The sequence below is a fragment of the Schistocerca gregaria genome, chromosome 3, assembly GCF_023897955.1.
Source record: "Schistocerca gregaria isolate iqSchGreg1 chromosome 3, iqSchGreg1.2, whole genome shotgun sequence".
Lineage (NCBI taxonomy): Eukaryota > Metazoa > Arthropoda > Insecta > Orthoptera > Acrididae > Schistocerca > Schistocerca gregaria.
Window position 1 is genome coordinate 588,392,144 of NC_064922.1, and position 12,547 is coordinate 588,404,690.

At 40.1% G+C, this 12,547-nt stretch overlaps 1 protein-coding gene across 1 annotated transcript in view; it reads left to right on the forward strand.

Annotated features, from left to right (window-relative positions):
• LOC126354585 (zinc carboxypeptidase-like) overlaps positions 1–12,547 on the forward strand; it is a 160,747-nt gene that overhangs the window by 112,644 nt on the left and 35,556 nt on the right. The window contains exons 6-8 of the mRNA XM_050004333.1: positions 789–949; positions 2,140–2,224; positions 2,986–3,188. Coding sequence (XP_049860290.1) covers positions 789–949; positions 2,140–2,224; positions 2,986–3,188 — 449 coding nt within the window. The remainder of the gene's footprint in view (positions 1–788; positions 950–2,139; positions 2,225–2,985; positions 3,189–12,547) is intronic.

The following is a 12,547-nucleotide window of genomic DNA, read 5'->3' on the forward strand; positions in this document are numbered from 1 at the left end:
CTGTACATCTTTATGATTGCTGATGGACAGAAAAGCCACTACTGTTGAAGTTGAGTGTTGATTTCTTGGGATTTCTTTTCTACGAAAGTTCCGTTAGTAGCTGAGCACTGCGTCGCTGTTCCTACCACAGAAGACATAGCCGCCATAGCTTTCGGCGTTAGCCTAACGAGAGAGAGGCATTCGCCGCCCGCAACTCCTAAGGACCACACACAGACCGCTCAGTCGCTACACGCTTTCCAACTCCGTCAGGTGCTGATAATGTTTTCTCAAACGATTCCGTGGCCTCTATGACTCATTTACGATGGTCTTACCATTTAATACGCCACCAAGTCAGGTAACACCACTAAACAGAAATCACACCAATGCACTCAGGTAGGTGTTCTACCTGTCACAGAGAATTGCAAATCAAATCATTTTCTTGCCTGTCAGTGGACTGTATAAAGGCGAACTTATAATGACATCTGATCAGGTCTGCTTTATACAACATTTTTTGTCAGGTAGAATACATGCACAAGCAGCAGGTGAGAAAATTAAACTGTTTCACAATGAATCGTGTAATGAAAATGAAGACTAGCTTTCGTCATATTCACAAAACTTACAGGGCAGTGAGAGTCCCGTCAAGTAACAGGAACAAAATTGCTTTGTCATCTGGCGTCGAACCTGTAATCACTGGATTAATTATTAAAACTCACTGGTCTTTCTTGTTTAGACGATTCTTTTTTCAGAAAATTTTGCATTGACAAACATTACTAATTCTGATCGAAATTATTTCAAATATGACTTGGCAGGCATCCATGCTGGTGAGTGGATCGGCCCCGCCACCGCTACGTGGATCATCAATCACATACTGACCACCAATGACTCGGCCGTAAGGGACACCGTGAGGCAGTTTAACTTTTACGTCTTCCCTAACCTCAACCCTGATGGATACGTATACACTTGGACCACGGTGAGTAGCACGCTAAACTTTATCAAATTTAGCAGGTTAATGGTCTGTATGCTAGTCAGTTTTGTTGAATTAATCGAATATACAGGGTATGTAAGTCAAGTTCGGAATGACGATAAGAATTCAGTTAATATAATGTTACAGATTACAATATTAACTCTAGACTATAATCTAGTTTTTCTTTCTGGTCCAATTAAATCCAGATAGAACTCGGTGTATTTGTTTATTTAGAGTATTTTCTAAATTTATTTCTTTGATCACACTCTATTATATGAATGGAAACCTAAAATATTTGAAATAGCTGTCACTCAGTGAAATATATTGCAGAAACGTATTCCAAAATTCCGGCTAGAGGTTTTCATGACTGTGCACTAAAACTTGTTTCGGCGTTTCAAGACGCACCCGTAGCGCCATTGAAGATAAACTTAGGCTACTGACACCTTGTCTTGGGTGTATCTGTGTACGTGACGAATCACTCTAAATTGTCGCCTCACATAATTAGTAATGCATATGAGCAACTGAAGAGTGTTTCCACTAAACAGATGTATGCACAGCGACCCATACTGCTAATCAATACATTGATTCCTAGAATGATGGAAACTATGTTTTGCAGGTTGTTATGACCAGTTCTGAAACAGAACAATTTATATTTATGCTATGAAATAGTTTTAATTGCAGTGTATGCTGGTGCGTTGTAGTGACCGTAATACATTAAATGTCAGCATTTCGCTCTATTATCATTGTTGCCCTCCTCCCTCTCCCACAACAACAAACCTAAGTAGTACAATGTCTCTAGCCAAGGTGATGTCTGACGTTACACATGTAAGTGCCTGTTTATTCAGACTGTCCTTGACAGTGAGCACAGAGATTTTCAGTTTATGTCCACGTAGGATATGAAAGTGTACAGGTAACATTGTATGTATTTAACATAGATAGAGAAAGGCGCTGCATAATTGATGCTGTGAGGATAAGTCTCGAGTCATGCCTGAATCAGTGAGTCAGTAAGACCATTGGCAGGGAAGTGCGTAGTTTCGGGTTCGAAAGGCAATCCCGCATTAAGTTTTGATTTATCAGGAAGTTTCGAAAGTAGCCTCTGCCTTGGAGTTTCTCAGTAGCTTGTAGCTACGGGAGCAGATGTAGAGTAGAAATGCTTCCGAGCTGCCGTTATGGTCAGGATTTACATCTGTTCGCAGGATCGCAACTGGCGCGGGACTCGTACTCCATACACGCCGTGCTACGGGGCTGACCCGAATCGTAACTGGGACTTCCACTGGGGAGGTAAGTTTTGAATCTACTACAGCAAGTACTGGTCCGCCTTTCAGAATACTCATATATCCATTGGTACCTACTGAAAGTAATTATCTCTGTGTTTTTATAAACAGTGGTGCAGGAATTAACGTTGATAGTAATTACGATTCTCCCATACTGGAAACTAAAATGACTATTATATATAATGAAGAATAAATTATACGTGTATGTAGGTGACTTTTGTCTTTTTTCTATCCAACCAAACACATCATTCTTTAACTCGGGCACGAATTATCAGTTGCCAGATCACGAAAACATGTTCCAGGATTTAGATACGAGTGTCCATTGGCATTGTCCTTTAACTTTATTCTAGGCTAATTGCCAGAGGACATGTAGTGAAAAGTGCGGTAAGAGGTACAACCAACGTCGGGATGAGAGCTGAGGGGATAACTGAAATGGGTGCTGGTTGTAGTAGGTCCTCAACGACGAGTAGACTTGTACAGAACAGACCAACGCAGCGAGACCCCCGTCATTGAACATACGAGAACAACACCAAATCATTGAGAGATAGAGAACTCCATCCCTTTCATCTTCACACACTGTAATTCTCTTTGAGTTTAAATATGCATATCATCGGTATTTTCTAGCTATATCTAGGTTAAAGGTGTTCATTCTGTAATTTGCTACAACGAAGAAACGCTCTCATAAATCTAGAAGCAACTGCATAGATACACGAATAAAAGGCCTCAGTAATCATGTGTTCACAAGCATATGTGTTTCCTCACCGACAGAAGAAGGTGCCAGCTCCACGGTGTGTTCATCGGACTTTGCCGGTCCAGAACCCTTCTCCGAGGTTGAAACGAGGACCTTCTCAGAATTTTTGGCGAGTCTGGGCGACGACTTCCAGGTCTACCTAGACTTCCACAGTTACGGGCAGATGCTCATGTTCCCCTATGGCTTATACAGCGTGACAGCACCGAACTACGACGACCTAGTGAGTCTTCTGTGAGAGCATTAGTGCATCAGGACTGGCGTATTTGTTTTGTTCTGTTTGTTAGCGTCACTTGATCTGACTATGTAACTCTCTTGCAGCCACTGGCAGCTAATTAACCATTTCTATAGTAGACTTTAGCTGCAGAATACTAAGACCAAACTGAAACATTAGCGACTTTCGTTTGAAGACGTTAAATAATTGTGTACTTACTTCTTGGTTAACATAAATCCCAGTATAAAGTTGCAAAGTAAAGTCCCGGACTTCGTTATCTGAATTATGAATTAAACTGGCCTTGCGGTGGACACAATATAGGTAAAAAAATAATTAATGTAGAAGTTAAACGCTGGCAGCATATGTCTACTACATGACTGCGTTACAGCGTACATTTGTCATTTCTTGTAGAGAAAATCTGTGCAAGGAATGTGTTTGTACTAGTCCAGAAAGACTGAAAAAGTAAACACACATCTGACTACGATGGCAATATCTCCACTGGTTTATCTATAAGACCAATTGGCTGAGTTAAAGCGTCTCACTGATTTCCACATACATAAAAGCTTCACGTTGTCACATATCGTTAAATTTCCTTTACGAAGTTTCGAGTTACAAATAGATAAGCATAGCTCTGTGCTGCGGGAGGCTTTAACAGAGATGGGATTGCATAATAAATTACTCTTAGAATACATGGTATGTCGCGTTGAGATGATATTTGATAAAGGATACTGAGCAGATGGAAATGTGAATACGGGAAAATCACTCGTGAAGCCAGAATTAATTTACAAATATATATTGATTTAATCAAGAACTAATTGAGCAGACACTGACGGTGCTCTTGCCAACCAGTTGAATAACTAGGTTTTCATACAGACTTATATATTCTCCTTTAAAAAGCTGAGTAGTTATTATAGAGCGTTCATATGGATGATTCGCTCAACGTGCTCCAGCAATGACTCGTATAAATAGAAAAAGCTAACTAACAAAAATAGAATGTAGCCTAAACTTCGAATTTTGTTTAAGACTTCAAAGATTTTATGTTTTCATACTTCGTTTGACTGCGTACAATTTACCTTAAGCGGTTAGAATATAAAAAAGTCATCGTAAAGAAAGAAAAAATAATCGTTCTTCTCTCACGTTTCTTAGATGCGTTAGAAAAGACGTCAGCATTACCCAAAAGCTCACTCAATAGTATGATGCCACCAAGGTAGTTAACACTTATTTTTTCACGAAAAGACAACAAATGAAACACGCATCGAATGACTCGATTGGCATTTTATACAGAACTGCAATTTGTTTTCCCGTTGTTACATATACAGTAACAACTGAGAGGAAAATGTTATTAACAGGATTCGGATCATCAGTTTTCTGCGACTGGCTGAAACTTTTAATTTTCCATGTATTTAATGTCGGCAATATTTCAGTGTCTCCCCAATACACACAAAAGCGAAAAACAATTTGTATATCTCTAACTGATCAAGATTTCACGCTCTTGGAAAACTCTTTAAATTTTCTGTACGTCAAGAACATTTTGAACTATCATTTTGTCATGTGCTACGGCATTCTTTCAACATTGCAATTTCGTATTAAGTTTTTCGATTACTAACATTCTGCATATGTGTATCAGCTTTGATACATAGGGCAATTATGATAAACGGGAACAAACAGCAGGAAAAAATCGCTAAGTGGATACGTTGCAAGAGGGACGCTATGGACATATGAAAATGTGTGGGAATGTCTTCCAAAGGCGGTGCACCCATCTGAAGCTGGAGATAAAATATCTTTGCTGGTATCACAGACTGAAAACGTACATGAGAGCACAGCAGGTAAATGTGAATAGTCTGTCTGTACTAGCATTTGGTGATATTGTTGCAGCAGACCATCAGCACCAGTTCAGACTCAATGTGTGGTCGAGGTTCAGTAAATGTTGTCGATTTGCATCCGCACAGAAATTCAGAAGTGAGCTGGAGCATGTAGCACCCACCTTACTCTTCGTACCATATAAGGCACCAGAAAAGGAGAAAGGATCACAAGCAGGAAGAGCAGATGTGTTTCGCCTGTCAGACGTGATGAACGGATGACTAGTCCCATGAGACAGTTGCGAGTAGTCCGCACCCGCATGCTGAGAGTGTCTCAGTGCTGGTGATTCGCTGCTACCATTCCACTCAAACGTTAGTATAGAGGAGACACATCTGGTGTGTTTACATGTGAGCTTTCAAAGGTATTACATACCTTTTGTCTCTGATTTGAAGTACATGAACCTGCCGGCAATATGTCTATCACTTTTACTCATTATATCTTAGGGCTAGTTTGTTGCAGTTTGCCCACATTTATCAAAATCACCCTGTACATAAAAACTGATACACTGGTTATCTTTATCTTCTCAGGGGCCATTTCCTGTGTTCATACAGTTTAGCAAAATTATCAAGTACAAATACTTAAACTTCAGTAAATAAATTAGGGCAGCGACTGGAATTATTGAAATACAAAGTACAGAAAAATCGTTAAAACTATGATCAACCGAAAAATTTTACGAACATAGTCCTAATGTAATGTTTAACTACATTCTTTGTTTGTACTATGATAACAATCGTATATCATTGTTGACCCAGAGACCTCGTCTGCATCTACATCTATATGATTACTCTGCAACTGATAATCAGGTGCCTGGAAAAGGGTTCATAGAACCATCTTCAAGCTATTTCTCTACTGTTCCACTCTCGAAAAGCGCATAGGAAAAACGAACACTTAAATCTTTCCGATCGAGCTCTCATTTTTCTTGTTATATTTGATGATCATTTATCCGTAAGTAGTTGGACAACAGTGAAATATTTTCACTTTTGGAGAAAAAGGGTAGTGATTGAAATTCCAAATGAAGGTTCCACCGCAACGAGAAACGCCTTTGTCTTAATGACTACCGCCACAATTCGCTCATCATGTCCGTGACACTCTCTTCCATATTTCGTAATAATAAAAAACTAACCGTTCTTCTTTCAACTTTTTGATGTCCTTCACCAATCCTAGCTGATGCAGTTTTAAATTATTGTTAATTGTAATGCCTAAGTATTTAGCTAGATTCACAGCATTTAGATGCGTGTCATTTATCATGAAATCGAAATTTAGGAGATTTCCGTTAGTACTCAAGTGGATGGTTCCAGGCTTTTCATTACTTAAAACCAATTGCCAATTTTTGTACCATACATATATCTTGCCTAAATCATTATGCAGCTGGCTTTGAAAATCTGAGGGCTTCGGAAGACGATAAAGGCAGCGTCATCAGCAAACAAGTACTGTTCAGATTGTCTCTTAAGTCGCTTACGTAGACCAGGAACAGCAGAGAGCCTATAACATTTCCTTGGGGAACACCAGGTAGTATTTCTGTTTTACTCGGTGACTTTACATTACTCAGTACGAACTGTGACCTTTCTCATAGGAAATCATGAATCCAGTGGCACAAACGAGACGATATTCCGTAGGCATTTAATTTGATTAGAAGGCGATTGTCAGACACGGCGTCAAAGTCTTCTAATAATACAAAACCGTGGAATCAGTTTAATATCCCTGTTGACTGCACTCATTACTCCTTGACAATAAGGAGCTAACTGTGTTTCACGAGTAGAGAGGATATAAAATGTAGACTGGCAATGGAAGGAAAGCCTTTCATAAGAAGGGAAATTTGTTAACATCGAGTATAGATTTAAGTGTCATGAAGTCGTTTCTGAAAGTATTTGTATGGAGTGTGGCCATGTACGGAAGTGAAACGTGACAATAAATAGTTTGACCAAGAAGAGAATAGAAGCTTTCGAAATGTGGTGCTACGGAAGAATGCTGAAGATTAGATGGGTAGATCATATAACTAATGAGGAGGTATTGAATAGAATTAGGGAGAAGAGATATTTGTGGCACACCTTGACTAGAAGAAGGGATCGGTTGGTAGGACATGTTATGAGGCATCAAGATATCACCAATTTAGTACTGGAGGGCAGAGTGGAGGGAAAAAATCATAGAGGGAGACCAAGAGATAAATACACTAAGCAGATTCAGAAGGATGTAGGTTGCAGTAGGTACTCGAAGATGAAGAAGCTTGCACAGGATAGAGTAGCATTGACAGCTGCATCAAACCAGTCTCTGAACTTAAGACAACAACAACAACAACAACAACAACAACAACACAAAAAACAATGGTACAGGTATATCTGTGCTGTTACAGCCTCTCTTTTCCTTTCGCTGTCCTATATTTATTTCCTGTTCACGCATTCTGGCTGAATCCTTTATTTCTTTCTTTCGTTCTTTTCCTAGTGAAATGTGTGCCCTGCAGTTGATAAAAGTGCCTTCCTACCTGAGAGTGCTCAGAAATGCTAGTAGTGAGCCGTGCGGCTCGCTTAGATCTCTCAATTGTCGGTTGTGACCTCATGTTGCTATCTTTGTCCGAGCACGCCTCTGTGGTCTGACAGCGGCGCCTCACAGCTGGGAAGTTGGCTCCAAGTAGCACGGGGTCACAGCAGCGCGGGGTAGCCAAGGGCTTTGAGGCGCCTCGCCACGGTTCGCGTGGCTAACCCCGTCGAAGAGTCGAGTCCTCTTTCGGGCTTGGTTGTACTGTCCTTAGTGTAAGTTAGAGTGAGCTAGATTAAGTAAGGTGTAAGCCAAGGGACCGATGACCTCAGTAGTTTGATCCCATAGGAACTTACCACCAAAAAAAAAAAAAAAAAAAAAAAAAAAAAAAAAAAAAAAAAAAAAAACACGGGTTCAGAGGAAGGACCGCGGCGTGCAGGAAGTGACCATGTAGTGCTGAGCCTGTTGCGGGGCAGGAGGGCCTTATGGATGGCCAGCAGAGTTGTACGCAAGGAACGCGACGTACCAGTGACTGTGAACAGCGTCCGCTGTTTGTGCCTGCCGGGCTATGTCTCGGGAAGCGATCTTAAAAAAAATAAAGGTATCCGTTTGAGACACGTTTATACGTTGTTGGCTGTTGGTGCTTTGTTATTGGCGGTGTTGTCTGAGACTTGTGCCTCACTGAATCAAAAGTTTGACCGTTTATGTTAAACTGTACGCAGTTATCGTACATTGGGCCGCAATGGGTTCTACTCTAAATAGTATTACTCCCTAGTGAATTCATGAGTTTAATTTACTATTCTGCTTGTTTAATTGGTGTTGCAGAACAGACCGTAACGGTCGTCTTATTATGTGTTCCTTTCAAGAGTCTTAGAATTTAGGCATCTTTCCTTGTTAAATGTATAAGCAACTTTAAGTAAGCATGTTGGTCTGAGTTTGAGCGTAGTGTTATGTTGGACTTCTTCTGTTTCGCCTTACGCAATGGCTACTAGTTGGAGGCTGCATTATTCTAATTGCTTCCCAGTAGTAACAGTTGTCTGAAATACACCCAAGTGCTGATTGGCGAAATATTTAAGCCAGTTATTTAAGCCCATCACTGTCTGCGTGTGATGAAATGACCTCTTGAATTCTTTTGTTGTGGCTACTGTCAAATCTTAAAATCGGTTTCGTAGAATTAGGTGCACGGTGTCTTGGCCAATTAAGTCATTTGCTTAAACATTCTAATATTGTTGTACCTTATTTACTGTTGTTAAGTTTAATAGTGGATCTTTTCACTCTTCTTCTCCATTGAACAGTTTTGTTGTGGCATCTAGCAATTCATTTAAACCAAAGTTCTTAAGAATCTGAATTTAGTTTGCATTTAAATTTGTTAAATTCATTAACTTCAAAGCTGTTAATAGTTTTGAATTTCAAACAGAAGCTTCTACCATTTACAACAAATAATCCAAACAACTGCAGCAAGATTTTTTGGCAATAGTTCGTCACTGTCACGTCACTGACTCACTAAGCTAACACAGTTTGTTAAAGGAAGTGAGTTTTCAAGTAGGTAGCTTGACAAAGGAAAAAAAATACTTACAGTATTTGGTAAAAATAGGTGACAGTGTATATGATCAACAGAATTTGTATCGACGTTATGGTTTGAACTCTAGAGCTCTTCAATGGCCCAGAGAAATGACGCCATGTTTCATCGTCTGTGATCTGTGTGTCAAATGTGAATTTTGGATTTGTTGGTATTATTAGCACTGTTCTAAAGGAATAAACTTTATTCACTCGGTGTTGACACTTACATTCGTCGATATAAACACATGGATTACACAATACTATAGAGTTATCGAAAAGCCCCACACTGTGTCCACATATTTGTAATGATCGCATTGTATTAATGGGATCTTGGCAGAGGACATATTTCAGGTAGTATGACTATTCTTCATTATTTATTCCAGAGTGTCCGTGTGTACACCACCGTTTTCGTGACAAAACCACGTCTAATACGTTTATCATAAAATACGTCACTGAGAACATAATGGGCTGGTGCTCCACTCTGCAGGAACCACGTACGACCTCGCAGTCCCGTATCCTGCAGGTGTGTAATAAACCAATCATTGAACACGTGACATACTCAATTTGATTCACACCACCGGCAAAGAATTGTGGAGCTATCATGTCGATTGTAGACATTGTATCCCAGATCAAGACATGTAACGGACTGTTTTCACATTGTTTGCAAAATGTTGGTTTTCTTTGTTCACCGAGATATATTGCACACTTGTCCGGAAAAACCCTTTCCACCACAAAGGAAGAGATGTAAAAAAAAGGAGCACTCGCCCGAAAACCTGGTGACCTTTTGCATGTCATTATCACTCAAATCGGTTACAAACTAAGATTTAAATGGTTTTATCTATATGTTTCTGTAATGCCGAGTTAATCTTGTAGAATAATGGAACATGTTCTATGTTCATTTCCAGAATTATGACGTTATCGGACGAGGAAAATCTCCATTATTATAATCAACATTGATTCCTCAAACAGGGACGTTGAGAAACTGATCTCGTTGTATTCCTCCATGAGATGCATAATACTGTAGACAACGGCGCTCAGGTTGATGTCGTGTTACTTGACTTCAGGAAGGCCTTTGGTACAGTCCCGCGCTGTTGTTTAGTGAAAAAAAACGAGGTTATCGAATATTGGACCAGGTTTGCCACTGGATTCAAGACTTCCTTACAGAAGGAACACAACACGTCACTTTTAAAGGAACAAAATCGACAAACTTAAAGGCAAAATCTGGAGCACCCCAAGGATGTGTGATACGATCGTTATTGTTTACAATGTATATACATGATGTAGTAGCGTCGGATGTTCTTTAGGATTCTTCGCAGATTATGTTGTTGTCTATACCAAAGTAGCAATGCCAGAGATGGTATCGATTTGCAGAATGACCTGCAGGGGATCGATCAATGGTGCAGGTTCCGGCTGTTCACCCTGAACGTAAATAAATGTAACATATTACGCATACATAGGAAAAGAAAGTCACTACTGTACATAAAAACGACTGATAAGAAATTTCTGGAAACAGTATCTACCTCAAAATCCATGAAGGAAGTGGCTTATAATGTGTTTTCTGCACCGATTCATTAGTACTTTCATCAGGATGTGATCCTTATCAGATGTGGCCGGTAGAAGAGAGAGAGGGTGAGAGAGAGAGAGAGAGAGAGAGAGAGAGAGAGAGAGAGAGAGAGAGCAGAGTGAAGATACAACGAAGAGCGGCTCAACAAACACCTTGCCGGATGTGACAAGAGAAACGTTGTGCATCACGGAGAGATTTATTATTGAAATTTCGAGAGAACATTTTTCCAAGATGAGTCGGGAAACATATTACTGCCATGATACTAAAATTTGAAAAATTAAAACCAGTACTTAGGCCTACCGACAATCATTCTTTCTACCCCCATTCGCGAGTGTAATAGGATAGAAGGGGGGAAAATCAGTTAGTGGTGCCAGAAGTACCCTCAGCCACACACCACGAGACGTAGATGTAGATCTAGTATGGAACTTCCAATTCCTGTGACCGCTTACGAATGGACTCTTTTGGCGAACGTTCGACAGACGCTGCAGACTCCACATGTGTTTCCGGTCTTGTTGGTCGTCGTCCTGAGCAGGGCTTGTCTTTTATGCAGCCAGCTGCAAAGAGCTTTTCCTCACACTGCAAAATTTTTGGTTTTTTGCTCGGGAAGCTTTCTGAAACCTGAGAGCGAAACAATGCTGACCATCTCTTATTGATTTGCCTGTACCGGATCATTCGTGAGCCAACGTCCTCGTTGCCATCCATCCCCTCCATTGTGTAAGTGAACTTATCAGCCGTGATTTGAGCCTCTATCAGCACCTACAACGGGAAAAACAACAATTCATAACATCTACGTAATATATAATAATACACAGAGGTAATGGAACTTTTTCATCATCCTGTAGAATACACAAGTACTCATCAAGCATCCAGACTCGTCGACGACGGTACCGGAATGAGTACGTACGGATGCGGTAGTTGTAGGCACACCTGAGAGTCCTCCCTCAGTATTGATAAACGAAGCTCATACGATGATTAAATTAACACCACCCAGATGAACACTACTGGCATATTCACTTCTTACAACAAACACAGATTTTATATGTGAATGCCTGACTAGACTGCGTTTCTGCATATTTTAAACGTCAGGAGTCATATTTCCTACCCCCATGTTGGCCGTTGCACTATTAGTCAGCTAACATACACATAATAGTTTCGTGGGATATTACGAAGATCGACCTGCTACCCAAAGTAGCAAATCTTATTTTTATATTTCTCTTTATTAGGCAGTAATCCTTCGTCGTTTGATGCTGCCCTTCATCTTGAACTATGTTTTCATATTTTCCGCTGTTTTTAGTACCAGTTTAACTACTCCTGAATGTTGTAGCAAATTCCCTATTAACCATTCCCGTCTTTTGCCGAACGCCGTCTATAGAAATCTATCTTATGTCACTCATATTAGAACTATTCCATTTCATACTCGATATTATATCGACATAGTTTTTAACACAGTTTGATAGTACACGTTCCCAACTTTTGAAGGTCTTCGTTTCTTAATTTCCTAGGTCCACGTTTGATTTTCATGTAATGCTGTATCCATGATGTACACTTACAATAACGTCTCCCTCAGTTCTATATTAGTATGCGATATCAGTGAAGCTTTGCATGTGCCAATCCTCTTATAATGTCTTTCTTACTTCCACAGTCTCGTGAAATCTTACTTCCTAACTAGCAGAATTCCTCCACTTCCTCCACTACAGTATCATTACCAGTTTTGATCTTGAGCAAGTCTTGAATTCCTTCCACCTACTCTCAATCACCTTCGCATCCTTCCACCTACTCTCAGTCACCTTCGCATTTGCGCGTTTATCGTTAAGCCATACTCTGATGAGCCAAAACATTATGACCAGCAACTTAATAGCTCGTTTGTCCGCCTTTGGAATGAAATACATCACTGATTCTGCGTCTCATTGAT